Consider the following 18,719-nt stretch of genomic DNA (forward strand, 5'->3'; position numbering starts at 1 on the left):
CGTGCTTCAACCTAACACCAGACGAGAAGAGAGCTATATGCACTTTCCTGAGGGGGATCAAAGTCCCAACTGGGTTTTCAGCAAATGTGAAGAAGCTAGTGTCGATGAAGGACTTGTCAATAACACACTGCAAGGCTCACGATTGCCATGTGATGCTGACAGTGTTTCTACCTATTGCAATCAGGGCTATAAAGCCAGAGTTCTTGAAAATGGCCATCACCCGCATGTGCTACTTCTTTTCGAAGATCTCACAGAAGACGATTGGCAAGGAAGAGCTGAGTGACCTACATGAATTTGTGGTGGAGACACAAAACCAACTGGAGATGTGTTTACCTCCTGCTTTTTTGATATAATGCCACATCTCATGATTCACATGGTTCATCAGATACAGGCGCTTGGCCCTTGCTACTTGCATGAAATGTGGTCCTATGAGCGGTTCATGTCGGTTTTAAGTCGATACGTGCATAATCGAGCATACCCAGAGGGCTCCATGATAGAGGGTTACAGTACTGAAGAAGTCGTCGAGTGCTGTCAAAAGTACCTAAAAGTACAGAAAGGGATTGGTAAACCCGATTCTCGTCACAAGGGTAGGCTAGCTGGGAAGGGCACCAGTGGTAGAAAAGTGTTCATCGACCATGATTACAAAGAGGTGAGTCGGGCGCATTACAGTGTCTTGCAGAGTACACAACTGATGCAACCGTATATTGATGAACACTTGGCTATCATTATGGCGGAGAGAAATGGCCGTTCGGATGATTGGGTCATGAAACAGCACAAGCAACGACTAACTACATGGTTGAAGGACCAAAACATACCGCCTGAAGAAACCATAGACTCTATTACCATTAGTAGGTTGGCGGAGGGGCCATCGAGACAAGTGACATCTTGGAATGCTTATGACATCAATGGGTACACGTACTATACCCACGCAAAGGATAGTAAATATGTGAACCAAAACAGCGGCGTTCGAATAGAGGCTCTCGATGGATTAGGGCGAAAGATCCAATACTTTGGCATCATTGAAGAGATATGGGAACTTGACTATGGAAGGGATATAACGGTGGCCCTGTTTCGATGCCGCTGGATCAAACAACACCAATTGAACGAGATCGGATTGAGAGTCCTAGACCTCGAGAATCTAGGCTACCAAGATGACCCTTGGGTGCTCGCTTCACGTGTTGCACAAGTTTTCTATGTGTCTGACCCACAGACTACATATTTTTGTATGTGTATGAGACTACATTTTATGCATGTGTGTGAGACTACCCTTTGCAACATCCAGATGACTCTATTTGAACATCCACTTTATTACTACAAAATTTCATTTGTCAAAGTTTGAGCACTTCAAATTTTCAAATTTAAAAAAATGACAAGTTCAAACGAGATTTTCAACCACTAAATGTTTTTGAGCTGAAAAAGTGATGAATACCAAAGTTGTATAACTCATCAAGATCTATAACTTTTATTTTGATCATTTCTTTCTCTGACAAAGTCATAGTAAACATTGTTCACAAATCAACATGTTTCTCGTATAGTTCATGAAACTATGAGTCATGTGAATTTATGAATAATGTTTACTAATACTTTGTCACATGAAGAAGTGACCAAAATAAAAGTTGTAGATAGTGAGGAGTTCAACAACTTTTATGTTCACGACTTTTATTGTTGAAATCATTTAAGGTTTCAAAATCTTGTTTGAAGTTGCCATTTAGTGAAATTCAAAATTTGAACTGTTCAAATTTTATCAAATAAAAATATGATCAAAATAAAAGTTGTACATATTGATGAGTTCTACAACTTTGGTATTCATGAGTTTTTCATGTGAAATCATTTACTCTTTCAAAATATTGTTTCAAGTTGAAATTATTTAAATTTCAAAATTTGAATCGTTCAAACAAAGTCACATGACAAGATGACCAAAATAAAAGTTGTACATGTTGATGAGTTATACAACTTTTATGTTTACAACATTTTCATTTTATTTTATTTAACGTCATAAAATTGTATTCGAAGTTTTAAAATTCAAATTTTTAATTTTTGTTTTTTTGTTTTCTATATTGTTTTGACTACAATTGTTTATATATATATTTCTTCATATATAGAATAATAAAAAATATTATATTTATGTATATACATAATTTTTTTATATTACTTTGTGTTTTTATGATATAAAAATATAGAATTTATAATTTTAAAAAAATATTTGTAGGGGCGGTTGGATCAGGAACCGCCCCTAAAAATTCATTTGTAGGGGCGGCTGGATAAGGAACCGCCCCTACAAATGGTACCTAGTATAAATAGGAGGGAAGCGCACGGTAGTCATCGTCTGGGCGCTGTCTTCTTCCTCCGACGCCGTCAGGCTGCCTAGGGTTCCCGCCGCCGGTCCCGTGCCCGCCCACACCCGCACCCGGTCCCCGGCGCCCGCCCCCGCGCGCCGACCCCCGGCGTCCCACGCCCGGCCCCCGGCGCCCTCCCCCGCGGGCCGACCCCCGGCGCCCGCCTCCGCACGCCGACACCCGCACCCGGTCCCCGGTGCCCGCCCCCGCGCGCCGACCCCCGGCGTCCCGCGCCCGGCCCCCGGCGCCCTCCCCCGCGCGCCGACCCCTCGGCGCCCGCCCCCGCACGCCGACGACCCGCGCCCGGCCCTCGGCTCAGGTTTGTTCCGTCCCTTGAACCTTCTTCTTGTCTTCAGTTCCTTGCTATATTTTTTCACTGTCATGTGAAAAAATGTGGGTATCATTGATTCCCGCAACTTTTAAACGCACTTCTGCAAATTATGTGGGTATCTATCTATTTTAGAATAGATGTGCTGTCTCGAGACACCCTGTTTTATTTTTCAAAGTTCAAAATTTGGCTAGCCTGTTCTCACTGATTCCTTTATCACGCAATGTAACGTATGGAACTCGGGTATGTAGTTGACACCTGTTAACTGATCTTATGAGGCTGAATTCACATAACGTTGTTCACAGTTATGTTTGTTTCAGCACGGGCTCCATTATTGTGTAAATAATTGTCGAGGACCTAATACCGGGGTACCCTAGAAGGTGGAACCAATAACCACCGAACATTAAAAACTTCTGGACGCATAAGAGCATTGCTTCACCCCTTACTGGAATGACAGGAGCTTGGTTCCACCTCGCCCGACGCCTTTGGGGTGGGCTCGGTCTCGCTCGAGGGCCGAGGATTAGTCTCCGTCTCGCCCGGCGCCTTTTTGGCGGGCTCGGTCTCGTCCGAAGGCCAAGGGATAGACTCCGACTCGCCTGACGCCTTTGAGGTGGCTCTGCCTCGCCCGAGGGCTCAGGGCTAGTCTCCGTCTCGCCCGACGCCTTTAGGGCGGGCTCGGTCTCGCCCGAGGGCTGAGGGATAGTTTCCGCCTCGCCCGACCCCGGAGGGGCAGGGTCGGTCTCGCCCAGGAGACAGGGATTGGTCTCCGCTTCACCCGACGGCAAGGAACTAGCCTCACCCTGCTCCATATCTAAAGTTTGGATTCATCTTACCTGACCACTTCTCCCTGTTCCCTCAAGATGATAGAGACAGGGCAAGACAAGACGTTTGGGACAACCGTGGCTCCAAGAACCATACCCTGCACCCTGGCAGGAAAAGTACTGACAAGGGATGACGGGACGGGTGCTTTAGACCCCTCCGGGCGCCGCAGGGCCCGAAAGGTTGTACAGGTGCGTGCTCCTCACCCTGTAGAATTGTAGGCGCCGCCTTCAGCCCTAGGACACGGAACCCAACGAAGATATACGACAACCGCTACACTCCAGAAGAAGATTTGCTATCTCCATGAACGACGGGAATTCCGTCACCACGCTATAGACCCGAGGGGGCGGCGCCTGCTTCCTGACCCCTCAGGTCCAAAGCCAGAAGGCGTTGACCTCGGCGTTACTTTGGACCCCGATCCCTCGACACTCCGACGAAGACTCACAAGAACCAGAAGGCGTGCGGAGCAAGGCTGGGAACGGCTAATAAGTCAAAACCACTGTACTACAGCCCATACCCTGAGCAGGACAACATTCTGTAATCAACCTGACACTCTACAGGGACATCGATAGTGTTGTAGGCACTTATCTTCCTTAGCACTCATCAGAATGAAGGACCAGGCCAGGTAGACGTGAACCACAAGATTAGATAAAGCCCTCATCCTTGTAAAGCCAGCCCCTTGATCTATAAAAGGGGATGCGCTTCTCCCATAAACGGGACCGAAACAAGACCACGCACTCATACACACAGTCAAGCGGCTACGAAGCCCTTGACCTCCTTTCAACCCTTCCATCAGAGACTTGGGACCAGTCCCTCTCTCGATCGTTTGTACCCCTTACTACAGACCGTTCACGGTGCTAATAACACGAGCAGCAGCAAACTAGATGTAGGGACATTCGGCCCGAACCAGTATAAATCTTGTGTCCTTTAGCGCACCATCCGAGCCTAACGCGCATTACTATAAATTTACTTGCCGGTGCTTGTACGAAACACCGACAGTTGGCGCGCCAGGTAGGGGAACTGCGCGTTCCAAATCAGGCCTCGGATGGCCACTCACGCAATCACCTGGGCCCCGGGCGCACACGTGCGTTTCGGCGACCTAGATTTCATCGTCACACTAGGAGGAGAGCTGGCGCTGACTCACTCTGCCGCCCCATCTCCCCCTTCCATCAACCTCAGCCGTCTTAGGCTTGAGGGCCCGCCGGGCAACTCCCTGGGTGTCCCGTCATCAAGGGAGGTCTCTCACAACGCCACCCTGTGTCCGGAAGGGTCCATACAGAGCGCCCCGACAGCGCTTCCATTCGGTCTCCGCAACTCTGCGGCGACCACTGGTCGCCTTCTGGTGCTACGGATGGTTCAGTCACCCATGGACATCGAGTTCGTGGGGGCGATCGAGCAGGTTACGGAGACCCTCTACGGGCTCCTCAACGAGGAACCAGGATCGTTCTCCAGCTCGGATTCTAGCAGGGGGAGCCACCACCCTTCCTGGGAATGCTTCATGACGCAGACCCCCAAGGGTCACGTCGAAAGTGTCTCCGAGGAAGAGGTCACCCCCACAAACAACCCTGACGACGGATCTGGGAATGAGACGGCAGCCCCATCTTGCCTAAGGATGGAGCAGCTGAGGGCCCGTCAGCAAGAGATCGATGAGGCCGGGCAAGGGCTCGTCCGGGAGTACGCGGACATCAATCGCGAGATTGAACGCCGCAAAGACGGGGGGCGCGCGCGCGCCACGGCCCGCGCCGTACACCAAAGGATCCTCACCGACGATGGGGCCCTTCCTCACTTTGCCCAAGCCAGTCAGAACATCGCCGCAGCAACCGCCTTGCTGCATGGCCTTCCGGAGGCCGCAGCGTCCGAGGATCGTCACGCCCGCCGAGAAATTCGCACGTTGCTCGAGCGGGCGGCGGCGCAGCAGGCGGAAAGTTCGCTGTCCCGACGACGCGAACCCGACACCAGCCAGCGCGCGCCCTCAGTGCGTCCCACCAAGGACGCGTCCATCCACCAAACATCGCCAGGCGGCAGGCAGCCCTCCGTCGTCCCAGTGCATCAACGCCTCGACCGTGACCGCGACGTACGCAGCATCATCGACGCCCGGAGACGCGCCCACGGCGACGATGGAGAAGCAGCGTGCCGCGGCTACCATCCCCGACGTGGCGGATGCTACAATAGCAATGAGGACCGGAGCCCGAGCCCCGGCCTACTAGGCCCTCAGGCCTTCGGTCGACACATCCTCAACGCTGCGTTCCCCCTAAGGTATCGATCGCCTACCAACATTCCTAAATATTCTGGCGAAACAAATCCCGGGCTTTGGCTCGAAGACTATCGGCTTGCATGTCAGGCCGGTGGTGTGAGTGATGACAACTTCATTATTCACAATCTCTCGCTGTTCTTGGCTGATTCGGCGCGAGCATGGCTGGAGCACCTACCGTCCAATGCTATTCAGAGTTGGGCGGATCTGATGGAGATCTTTGTGGGCAACTTCCAGGGCACGTACAAACGCCCTGGAAACCCATGGGACCTCAAGAACTGCCGCCAGAAGGCCGATGAAACCCTCCGCGGGTACATCCGGCGCTTCTCTCGACAGTGCAATGAGCTCCCGAACGTCGCCGACGCCGACGTGATAGGAGCCTTTCTGTCCGGGATGACCTGCGAATCCCTGGTCCACAAGCTAGGACGCAGGGGCCCGCGGACTACCAAGGAACTCCTGGACATCACCACCAGTCACGCCTCTGGAGAGGAGGCGGTCGGAGCCATCTTTGATCGCTCCGACGGAAAGACAAGGCGGGACGAGGACGCCGGCGAAGGCGCCTCCAACCGTCCCGCCAAAGGGAAAAATAAGAAGCAATGGCGCGACAACTCGCTCGTGGCCGCTGCCGACCGCAAAGGTGGCCGGAAGCCCACGGAGGGCACTCCAAACCACTTCGAGAAAATGCTCGAGGGGCCATGCCCGAACCACGCCTTCCCGGCCAAGCACCTATACAAGGAATGCGGCCTTATGCGCAAATACTTGGCCAGGGGCCTTAATAAGGGGGAGCAGGGAAAGGAGCCTATTCCCACCACTGACGACACAGAGGAGAAGGACGACACCTTCCCAACGCCGACCGGCGCCCTCATGATCTTCGGAGGATCAACGGCCTACGACTCTAGGCGCCGCCAGAAGGTCGCACGTCGTGAGGTTTATACCGCCGGACCGGCCACGCCAGCCTTTCTCCGGTGGTCGGAATCCACCATAACCTTTGACTGGACCGACCATCCGGATGCCATCCCACACCCGGGAAGGTACCCGCTTGTCGTCGATCCGATCGTAGGTCCAAAGCGGCTCACCAAAGTACTGATGGATGGGGGCAGCGGCCTCAACATCATGTACGCCAAGACGCTCGACGAGATGGGCGTCGACCGAACGAACCTCCGTCCCATCCGAGCACCTTTCCATGGCGTCGTGCCTGGAAGGCAAGCCGTGCCACTAGGGCAGATCGACCTGCCTGTCACTTTCGGGGATCAGTCCAATTACGGGACTGAGACCCTCACCTTCGATGTAGTGGGGTTCCCGGGGACTTTCCACGCCATATTGGGGCGACCATGCTACGCGAAGTTCATGGCCGTGCCCAATTATACGTACCTAAAGCTAAAGATGCCGGGCCCCCGTGGAGTCATCACCATCGGCACCTCCTTCCAGCACGCTTACGAGTGCGAGGTCGAATGCTGCGGACACGCATCCACAGTCATCGCCTCCGAAGAGCTCGCCACCCTTAAGGAGAAGGTCGTCGAAGAGGCACCCGACGCAAAGAAATCAACCGGGTCATTCGAATCGGCAGAAGGCTCTAGGGAGGTCCTCTTGGATCCCAGCAGCTCCGAGGGCAAAAAAGTCCATATCGGGACCGCGCTCTCCTCCAAATAGGAAAGCGCGCTCGTCGACTTCCTCCGCGCCAACAAAGCCATCTTTGCGTGCAAACCCTCGGATATGCCGGGCATCCCGAGGGAGGTCGCCGAGCATACTCTCCAGATCCTCCCGGGCTCCAAGCCGGTGAAACAACGCCTGCGCTGCTTCGACGAGGAGAAACGCAGGGCCATCGGTGAGGAGATAGCCAAACTACTGGCCGCAGGATTCATTAAGGAAGTATACCACCCAGAGTGGTTAGCAAATCCTGTTCTTGTCCGAAAAAAGAGCGGGAAATGGAGAATGTGTGTCGATTATACCGGCCTCAACAAAGCATGTCCAAAGGATCCGTTTCCTTTGCCACGAATAGACCAAATAGTCGATTCCACCTCGGGGTGCGAAACCCTCTGCTTCCTTGACGCATACTCTGGCTACCATCAAATCATGATGAAAGAGTCCGACCAGCCTGTGACATCTTTTATCACTCCCTTCGGATCGTTTTGCTACATTTCAATGCCATTCGGTCTGAAGAATGCTAGGGCAACGTACCAGCGCTGTATGCTTAATTGCTTCGGAGACCTCATCGGGCGAACCGTTGAGGCCTATGTCGATGACATCGTAGTCAAATCCAAGCGAGCTAACCACCTTGTCGCCGACCTTGAACAAACCTTTGCGAAACTCCGGGCAAACGGCATCAAACTCAATCCCAAAAAATGTGTTTTCGGGGTCCCAAGGGGCATGCTGCTCGGCTTCATCATCTCCGAGCGTGGCATCGAAGCCAACCCGGAGAAAATATCAGCCATCACAAGGATGGGCCCGATCCAAAACATAAAGGGGGTTCAGCGGATCACAGGGTGCCTTGCCGCCCTCAGCCGATTCATTTCATGCCTCGGCGAACAAGGACTCCCCCTTTATCGACTCCTGAAGAAAACTGACCACTTCGAGTGGACAGCCGAGGCTCAGGAGGCGCTTGACATGGTTAAACGATTTTTAACTAAACCGCCGGTCCTAGTTCCTCCTTGCAACTGAGAATCCCTCCTACTGTATATATCGGCCACCACCCAAGTGGTTAGCTCCACCTTAATAGTAGAGCGAGAGGAAGAGGGGCACGCCTTCAAGGTACAACGCCCTGTATATTTCATCTGCGAGGTGTTATCCGACTCCAAAACACGCTACTCCCAGATCAAGAAACTCCTCTACACCGTCCTCATCACCAAAAGGAAGCTACGCCACTACTTCGAGTCACACCCCGTGACAGTAGTGACGTCATTCCCCCTCGGCGAGGTCGTTCGTAGCCATGACGCTACGGGAAGAACCGCAAAGTGGGCACTCGAGCTGATGGATCAGGGCATTTCTTATGCCCCCCGAACGGCGATCAAATCTCAGGCACTAGTTGACTTCATCGCGGAGTGGACCGAGGTCCAGATGCCACCAGCAGCCGTCGATCAAGAGTACTGGACAATGTACTTCGACGGATCGCTGATGAAGAAGGGCGCTGGGGCAGGACTAGTCTTTGTATCCCCCCTTGGGGTCCACATGAGGTACATGGTTCGGCTTCATTTCCCCTCATCAAACAATACTGCAGAATACGAAGCGCTCATCAACGGCCTATGAATCACCATCGAGCTGGGCATCCGACGCCTCGATGTCAGGGGCGACTCTCAGCTGGTCGTCAACCAGGTCATGAAAGAGTCATGCTGCCACGACACCAAGATGGAGGCATACTGTCAAGAGGTCCGACGTCTGGAGGACAAATTCAACGGCCTCGAACTCAATCACATCCCCAGGCGCCTCAACGAAGCGGCCGACACGCTCGCCAAAGCAGCATCCGGCCAAGAGCCAGTCCCAACAGGCGTCTTTGCTAGTGATCAACACAAACCCTCGGTATGCTACGCGGGGTCAGAACAAGCCGACGATGGCCCTTCTAGACCGACCCCCGGAGCCGATCCGCCAACTGCTCCGCCCGACCCTGAGGTCATGGAGCTTGAAGAGGACCCAACAGTGGAGTCCGACCCTCCCGATGACTGGAGAACGCTTTACCTCGACTACCTCCTCCACGACGTACTACCGGCCGACAAGACGGAAGCCCGACGGCTCGCACGACGCGCCAAGTCCTTCGTTCTTATAGAGGGTGAACTCTACAAACGAAGTCACATCGGAATTCTGCAACTTTGTATCCCTGGCGAACAGGGAAAACTCCTGCTGGGCGACATCCACGGTGGAGTATGCGGACATCATGCCGCACCAAGAACCTTGGTTGGGAATGCATTCTGACAAGGTTTCTACTGGCCCACCGCAGTAGCCGATGCCGAGCAAATTGTATGCACCTGCGAAGGGTGCCAGTACTACGCTCGGCAAACACACCTCCCGGCCCAGGCTCTCCAGATGATCCACATCACGTGGCCCTTTGTGGTCTGGGGGCTCGACCTGGTTGGGCCACTCAAAAAGGCGCCCGGGGGCTTTACCCACCTGCTTGTCACCATAGACAAGTTTACAAAATGGATTGAAGCTTGACCAATATCCATGATCAAATCCGAGCAAGCTGTGCTATTCTTCCTCGACATCATCCATCGCTTTGGAGTACCAAACTCCATCATCACAGACAACGGCATGCAGTTCACTGGTAGGAAATTCGTTCAATTATGTGATGAACAACACATCCGGATCGATTGGGCAGCCGTCGCACACCCCCGGACGAACGGGCAGGTCGAGCGCGCAAACGGCATGCTTCTTCAAGGCCTCAAACCCAGAATTTTCAACCGGCTAAACAAGTTCGGCGCACGCTGGCTCGCTGAGCTCCCGGCCGTGCTCTGGAGCCTAAGGACAACTCCTAGCCGGGCCACTGGCTACACACCTTTCTTCATGGTCTACGGTTCCGAGGCCATTCTCCCGACGGACCTCGACTATGGAGCACCAAGAATCAGAGCATACGATGAATAGGGAGCCGAGGCATCTCACCAAGACACCATGGACCAGCTGGATGAAGCCCGCAACATCGCCCTCCTCCGTTCAGCTAAGTACCAGCAAGCGTTGCGGCGGTACCACAGCCAACGGGTGCGGGGTCGATCCTTCAATGTCGGAGACCTCGTCCTCCATCTTGTACAGAGCAACAAGGACCGCCACAAACTCTCCCCGCCCTAGGAAGGGCCCTACGTCATCGCGGAAGTACTTCGCCCAGGCGCCTACCGGTTGAAAACCATCAACGGCGAGGTCTTCACCAACGTCTGGAACATTGAGCAGCTACGTCATTCTTATCCTTAAAATAAGCATACACTCTTCCTTATTAGTTTTTGTCATAATAAGCCCCCGATCCTTAGTGACTTCCGACCCCTGCAAGTCGCGAGGGGTCAGACCTCACTCGAGGGCTGGCATGTGGTCATAACATGTGGCATATGTAATACAACTATTACGCTTGCAAAAAACCTCCTGTGTTATATTTGCAAACATTCGCTAAGCTTTCCATTCTTCTCATAAATAAGTCCTAAGGGCTAAGATTTTGGGAACAAATTCTGAATACAACTAGTAGGACTGCGGGAGACCCGCGCCCCAACGGCTGCAACCTCTTTGCTCCCCAGCTCATGTCAAAATTGGTTCGCCCACGATCTTAGGTTTCTTACGACTTAGATTGTGAGAAGGGTCGGAGGACACTAAGACCATTTCTACAAAAAGAGAGAAAGTTATGAAACTACTTGCCATAGGCAATAGATGAAGATTTGTTCATTCTTCACGCAAATTCACCACTTACAAAGTGATTTCATCACAAAAAGGACTAATATACTTGTAAATTCAGGACTGTTTACTCGGGGGCTTCCCCCATAAAATTATTCAATTACAGTCTCTGCTTAGCTTACTACAAGTATTACTACGGCCGGCGCACCACGCTCTCCATCGGCGACGTCCGGGGCGTGTACACGGGCCAGCTCATCTACTATGGCTGCCGTGCCACGCTCTCCATCAGCAACATTCCACCGCTTCGCAGGACCCTCGAAGGCGCCGTCATCTACAACGCCTCTGCCTGGGCGTCCGGGGACTATGCCATCGTCGACGACCGCGACCCCGACAGCGACGTCTCCGCCAGGGCGTCTAGGGACTACGCCATCATCACCGGCCACAACCCTGACAATGGCGTCAGGGCAGGGAACCCCTCCCGCCAAAGGAGGAGCACGGCGAACGACGGCGAAGTCGACGACGCACGGCGCCCCCCAGCACCCCTTCTCCTTCGGCAGCGGTGACTCTTCACCAAGGGCGGCATACACCATCTCATCTATGTTGGATGACCTCTGGCTCGACATCATGCTCTAGATTCACAAGCAGATTTGTGAGTTTTCTCTCTCTCTGGCATTACTCTTCCTCACTCAGGAACCGCCACGACGCACGGATGCATTCGGCGGAAAGGAAGAAGAAAGAGAGATAGCGGCTCAGAGGCTGAAGATGAGGTAGGATGAGAACTCCCCTCCCCCTCCCTATTTAAAGAAGAGCCACTGCAGCTAAGGAAAGGCGAAAGGTTGGATGAAAACCGCTCTCCCTTCTCCTCTTTAAATACAAAATCAATACTGATTGATACCTAAGGGGACACGCCGGAACTAACAGGACGCGCCCCGGTCGACGAGGCGTTCCCCCCCGGTCAAACTGGACACTGCCTGGGTATGGGCCGCCACTGACCCGCTCCGGACGCGGTAATTAAGGCGCCCATGTGGGCAGACAACCCTTTGTCTCCCCAAGCAGGACCACGGGACAATCCGACGATAGGACCTCTGCGAAGCGGAGCCCTAACGGATCTCCTGGGCCGGCCATTCGGCCTAGGAGAGACAACGAACGAACGACCAAAGAAAGATAAGCATCTCTGCCTTCTTACTTTACGCGTTAAAATTCATTCTCGAGCTTTCGACCCCGTCAGACGATGGGGACATGAACATCACTCGGGGGCTGCCGAGGATGTCTACCAGTCTAGACATCCTCCTCACCCGACCCCTCCGTACGCTTGAAACTAAGGGCGCGACATACAGGCATAAAATTTTGAGTAAAACTGAACGAACTAGCAGACCCTACGCCTCAGTAGCTACGGTGTTTCTGTTCACCAGAAAAATCATACTCAACACCCCCGCATCTCCAGCTTCGACGCCTGCCTTCGCAAGAAGGATTCGGAGGGGTCCGCCTACAGAATCTCCCCCATGGGAGAAGCTGTCAGGCTGCCCAAGTCAATTAAACGGCTCGGACCACCACCGAGATACAAAAAACAAAGAATAGCGATTCTTATGCAGGTTACTCCAACCTCATCATTAGGGCCCGAACCCCGCACGAACATACCGCCAAGGTAACGTCACCAACCCCGTCTTCATTTCAATTATGTTATACATATACAAGACATCCCAACGCTTCGTGTCACATCACGAAACGGCCGTCGCCTCATTCGATATAGGCGGCAACAGGCCGAGGTTCGAAGGCTGGCCCGCGAAGGGCTCGAGGCCGCCTCGTGCCGAACAGAGCCAGGGAGAAATAACTGAGACAAGCCCCAGCGGCCCTGCCCGACCCCGCTCAGAAGCGGACAGGGACGTCTCAACCTTTTCTTGTTCGATTCTAACCCCGAGCCAAACCCACAGAATCTCCATTGAGGAGAGGCCATCGGGCCGCCTGAGCTTATCGAACGACTCGAGCATCTGCCGAGAGGCGGGTTAAGAAGTTGTGGAGTGCCACTAGAGGGCTCTGCCGACCCCATCAGCAAATGATGGACCTGGATTCCACACGAACGTACCCGTTAGTGAGCTCATTGAGCGCGATACGCGAGCCGTCGAGGCAAGTGTCGTTTACTCAGCCCCTCCGATTGCGAAAATTGAGGATGGGGTAACACACAAATTACGGCCGACCCCGTTCAGACCCTGACAAGGCCCGGGGGCTCGAGCCAATCAATGTAGGGACACAGGTTCGAAGGCCCCACCTTGTCGAGCCCATAGAGTCCCCGGTTGGGGTTTTCTGTTGGAAGACAGGGCGGGGAATAGTTCAATGTCATCCAAGGACTTTGTCGACCCTGTCACCAAAACCACAGTTCCGATCTCCAGTAACCCCCGACCCCAGCAAATGCAGGGGGTCGGACCTTACTCGGGGGCTGGTTAAGGTACGGCTACCTCCTTTCTTTCTTTCGAAACAATCTCCTCGCATCAAGACCAGCGGCAAGATCCGGGGGAACAGGTTGGTAAGATCACAAAAAATGAAAACAAAACGAAATTACGACGCAAAATCATGAAACCGCGTCCAGACTCGAAAATACCGACACTTGTCCACATATTACATATAAGTTGCTTTCAAAATTGTTCGACTAACTACTCCCACGGAGGGAGAACCATCTCTTTCAAATTGTCCGCCAGGTTTTTCGCAAGGGGAGCAACCATCTTCTCCATTTCCTCCAGCTCTTCATCTTCGTAGATGGACGGGAAACCTTCACTCATCACCTTCAGGTTGATTTCCTTCTCGTAATGAGCATGAGCGACGGTGAAGGCCTGGGTGATCCCGGTGTGAAAAGCACTCTCCTCGAGCTGGCCCACCCGAGCCGTGATACATGCGGCACGAGCCGTGAGCGGGCTGGTCTCCACCGGCTCCACCACCTTCAGGGCATCAAGGACCACCCCGACCGCAGCTTGCAGGAGATCATGCTCATCGCTCTTTGCCTAAAGGGTCCTTTGTGCATGGGCAAGCTCCTTTTCCAGCTTGACGGAGATGTTTTCGGCGCTCAACCTACGGCTTATCGCGTCACCGAGCTCCGCCCGGAGAGAGCGGACCACCTCGACATCCTTGTCCACCTTCTACTGAAGGGTCATGGCCCTACTCTTGGCTTTCCACCGGAGGTCCCGCTCCATCTCCAGCTCCTTCAGGACCTCGTCGGCCTTCTGATTAGCCACGACATTCCTCTGCAGCAGCTCGTCCCGCTCCTTTTGGAGCCTGGCGATCTCCTCCCCATCCAGCTTAGACCTCGCTGACAAATCTTCAAACATCCCGTGGGCCTCCTTCGCGTCCTGACGTGCCTGGGCCTCCCGCTCCTAGGCGGTAGCAAGCTGGGCGGCCATGTCCGCTCGTAGTCGGGCCTCCTCGGAAAGGCGATCCCTCTCCGCCTTCTGCTCGCGGAGAAATTGGGACTTTTTCCGGCTACGAGCAACAAGAATCTGAAGAGGAAGAAGACTGATATCAGAAAAGCGAAAACACAAAAACATGCGAAGAAAGAAGAAAGCCCAGCAAATACCTGAGTAGTAGGAATAACGATCTCACGGAGGGCTCCTCTGGCCTGGTCCAGGGCGTCCAGCATGGTCGAGATCCCGATGTCAAGACCCTCCCGCTCCATACTCTCGGAATGATCATCGAGCGAGAAAAGAGCCGACGTCGGGTCCTGAGCGGCCATCCACTGGAGCGGCGGCTCCCCCCGTGCAGGGGAGCGGTCTCCTCCCGACAAAGGGGCCAGGGGTGGCTCCCTCCTGACCCTATGCGGCACCACCGCCGCGCTCGAGGATCCTCCGACTGGATCCTCCTCCATCTGGGCCACTTCGAGCGCCACGGGCGGATCCACCTAGGCCCCCGATGGCGCGGATTGAACTACGCCCTCGAGCACTACCACGGCCGTGCCCGGCTGGTCCTGGCTTGGCACGGTCATGACCACCTCCACCGGCGGTATACGGCCCACGGCCGGCTGTACCACATCCGCCACGGAGGAAGCAACCTGCTCGGTAACCTCCATGGGCGTGGGCGCCACCACAAACGCCGTCGGGTCGGCCAACACGGCCCCGACGTCGGCACCACTCCTGCCCAAAACAGGGGTGACGGCAGGTGACGCCATCTGTCCCGCTTGAATGGCGAGGCTCTTCTTAGGTGCCAGCCCCAGAGGGTGACCCGTCCGCAAGAACCTGTACAAAGGTAATAACCATTAGGTCAAAATAGAAATGGAAAAAGGATGAAAACAGGGGAATCAGCAACTTACGTTGACGTCTTCGGCAGGCGGAAGCGTTTTGGGGACCGATCCCCAGCTCCTTGCCCCGACTCATCTGGGCGGGACCGTTTCGAGCCTGCCTCCTGCTCCGGGGCATGGGGGCTCACCTCATGGAGCGCGGCACCAGAGCCGCTCCCCTCCATCGTCTCATGGGGCGCGACACCAGAGCTGCTCCCCTCCATCGCCTCACGGGGCGCGGCATCAGAGCCGGGCGCGGCTCCAGAGCCACCCCCCTACATGATCGCCTCAGGGTCGGCGGCAGCAAGCCCGCCCTCCCCCGTCCACCGATCCTCGGCGGGCACGCCGTGCGAAGCGGCGGACTCGCCGGCCTCCACCGACCTCATCGATTCACTTCCCTCCGCGTGGAAAGGGAAGGGCCCCTGCACGGATGGGTGGCCACTTGTCAGCGTGTCCTCGTCCTCCAGGACGCCCCAATCCACGCCGATGGCTACCTCGTCATCGTCGTCATCATCATCGTCATCGTCGTCGTCCTCACTGCTCACGTCCTCTCCCCGATCCCGTGCCTCCTGCTTCAGTCATTTCGCCTTCTTCATCTCCTCCCTTGCTTTCTTGTCCTGCTCGGCCGCGAGTCGATTCGCCGCCGCCATGACCTTGTCCTTCGGCAGCGGAACCAGACTATCCTTGAAGACTAGCCCCCTCGGCTGGTCCCAACGTCACAAAAGCAAGTATTAAAAAAGGGAGATTCAGGAGAAAGAAAAGAGCACGGGAGAAGAGGGCTTACGAATTCAAAGAACCCAGGCTCCAGCCGCATTGGGGGATGTCCGGGCACTGGATACACGATGTCGAGGACCCTGCCGGCAGAATCCTTCGTCGGCTCCGTTGCCTCCTTGATGCGCTACGCCACTTCCGAGTAAGGGAGCGCCTCGTCAACGAGCACTGTCCCCTCGAACGATATCCCAGGCATCATCCGATGCAGGGGAAGCACACACGCCATCAGTGGCACCACCCTCCTCGCGTGGTAGGCACCAATAATCCCCGTCCCCTTTACACCCCGACCCTTCAGGGCTTGGAGGGCGGAGAGAAGGTCGGAGATGTGTTTCTTGTCTTTGGACTGGACACCCTAGCCCCACGACTCCGGAGCATCCACAATAAGACGTCCAATGTACTTCGGTAGGGTGGCACTCACATCATCCCTAACATAAAACAACTGCGAGTGCCATCCCTTGTTGGATGTCGCCAGACGCATGTATGGGTAACCCTTCGACCGGGTATGGCGCAGATGAATGCTGGCACACCCCATCGGCACATTCACATCTTTCCCCCCAATCTTCCTCTTCGACAAACTAATGTTAAAGAAGTACTGCCACAGATCAAAATGGGGATCGATCCCCAGGAAACCCTCGCATAGGGCAACAAACGCTGCCATGTGTTGAATCCCATTAGATGCTGCAGCTCTACCTCATAGTAATCCAGTAGCCCTCGAAGGAATCTATGCGCGGGTACCCCGAATCCCCGCTCATGGAAGATGGCAAAAGAGACGACATACCCTTTAGGCGGCACCGGCTCGCCCTCGTCGCCAGGTAGCAGCCACTCCTGGATGGCGAACAGTGGGCGGAGAAGGCCACGGCGGACGAGACCCTCCAGACGCCGTGAGGTGATGTTAGATCTGCCCCACAACTCCATTAAAGCAATGGGGGGAAGGGCAGGCGTGAGCTTGACGACGGCTGCAACACGAGCGCAAGCCAGACGATGGTGGCGATATGAGCACAGGAAGCTGGGGCGGTTGGCGGCGGATGTCTCAGGACTCAAAGGCAGGGGAGCGAAATACGGAACCCTGGGGGCGAACCCCACGGTTTTATAGGGGGTGACGGACGCGAGAAGGGCAACCGTCTGCCCCGATCTCCGGGCCTGCCACGCGCACCACCGTGTCACGTCGCGGGACACGCGCCCGCAGTCCCTATCCTCTCACCCCGAAAATCATGGTGGACGGTTCACCTTCCCCAGGTGAATCCTGACTCTCTACCCACCTAGGAAACACAAGCCACGAAGGCCTTTTTTCTCTTTTTGGCCCACCTAGGGCCCCGAAGCTCAGCGGCCGGTCCAACTGAGGAAGGGTCCGTGAATGACCCGAAATCAAGGGCGCAAGCACCAGTTAGGTCAGCCCTGAAATGAGTTCCCCACGAACGAGATACCACGACCCTCTTGTAAAAATGACTAGTTGACGAAAAATTAAGTCCTCCAGCCTTACCCACGAAGGGACCGATATAACCCCTCGGGCGACTCTACTCAAATCACCCGGGGGCTCGGGGGCTACACCCATCAGGTGCGCTCACGCGCACCCTCTGGCAAGGTAACTTCGACGAAATCAAAAAACACCCTCCAGGCGGTTCTACTCGAATCACCTAGAGGCTCGGGGGCTACTGTCGGGGACCTAATACCGGGGTACCTCAGAAGGTGGAACCAATAACCACCGAACGTTAAAAACTTCGGGACGCATAAGAGCGTTGCTTCACCCCTTACTGGAATGACATGAGCTTGGTTCCACCTCGCCCGACGCCTTTGGGGTGGGCTCGGTCTCGCCCGAGGGCTGAGTATTAGTCTCCGTCTCGCCCGGCGCCTTTTTGGCGGGCTCGGTCTCGTCCGAAGGCCAAGGGATAGACTTCGACTCGCCTGACGCCTTTGAGGTGGCTCTGCCTCGCCCGAGGGCTCAGGGCTAGTCTCCGTCTCGCCCGACGCCTTTAGGGCGGGCTCGGCCTCGCCCGAGGGCTGAGGGATAGTTTTCGCCTCGCCCGACCCTGGAGGGGCACGGTCGGTCTCGCCCAGGAGACAGGGATTGGTCTCCGCTTCACCCGATGGCAAGGAACTAGCCTCACCCTGCTCCATATCTAAAGTTTGGATTCATCTTACCTGACCACTTCTCCCTGTTCCCTCAAGATGATAGAGACAGGGCAAGACAAGACGTTCGGGTCAACCATTGCTCCAAGAACCATACCCTGCGCCCTGGCAGGAAAAGTACTGATAAGGGATGACGGGATGGGTGCTTTAGACCCTTCCGGGCACCGCAGGGCCCGAAAGGTTGTACAGGTGCGTGCTCCTCACCCTGTAGAATTGTAGGCGCCGCCTTCAGCCCTGGGACACGGAACCCGACGAAGATATACGACAACCGCTACACTCCAGAAGAAGATTTTCTATCTCCACGAACGACGGGAATTCCGTCACCACGCTATAGACCCGAGCGGGCGGCGCCCGCTTCCCGACCCCTTAGGTCCAAAGCCAGAAGGCCTTGACCTCGGTGTTACTCTGGACCCCGATCCCTCGACACTCCGACGAAGACTCACAAGAACCAGAAGGCGTGCGGAGCAAGGCTGGGAAAGGCTAATAAGTCAAAACCACTGTACTACAGCCCATACCCTGAGCAGGACAACA

The 18,719-nt window shown here is 54.8% G+C and overlaps 1 protein-coding gene across 1 annotated transcript; it reads left to right on the top strand.

Annotated features, from left to right (window-relative positions):
• Positions 1-4,849: 4,849 nt before the first annotated feature.
• Positions 4,850-11,595, top strand: LOC136488195 (large ribosomal subunit protein uL2-like). Its single transcript, XM_066485205.1, has 2 exons — positions 4,850-5,157; positions 11,199-11,595. The coding sequence occupies exons 1-2, from the start codon at positions 4,850-4,852 to the stop codon at positions 11,593-11,595; spliced, it is 705 nt and encodes a 234-aa protein (XP_066341302.1).
• The last annotated feature ends 7,124 nt before the right edge of the window (positions 11,596-18,719 follow it).

This window comes from Miscanthus floridulus, chromosome 10, assembly GCF_019320115.1.
Source record: "Miscanthus floridulus cultivar M001 chromosome 10, ASM1932011v1, whole genome shotgun sequence".
NCBI lineage: Eukaryota > Viridiplantae > Streptophyta > Magnoliopsida > Poales > Poaceae > Miscanthus > Miscanthus floridulus.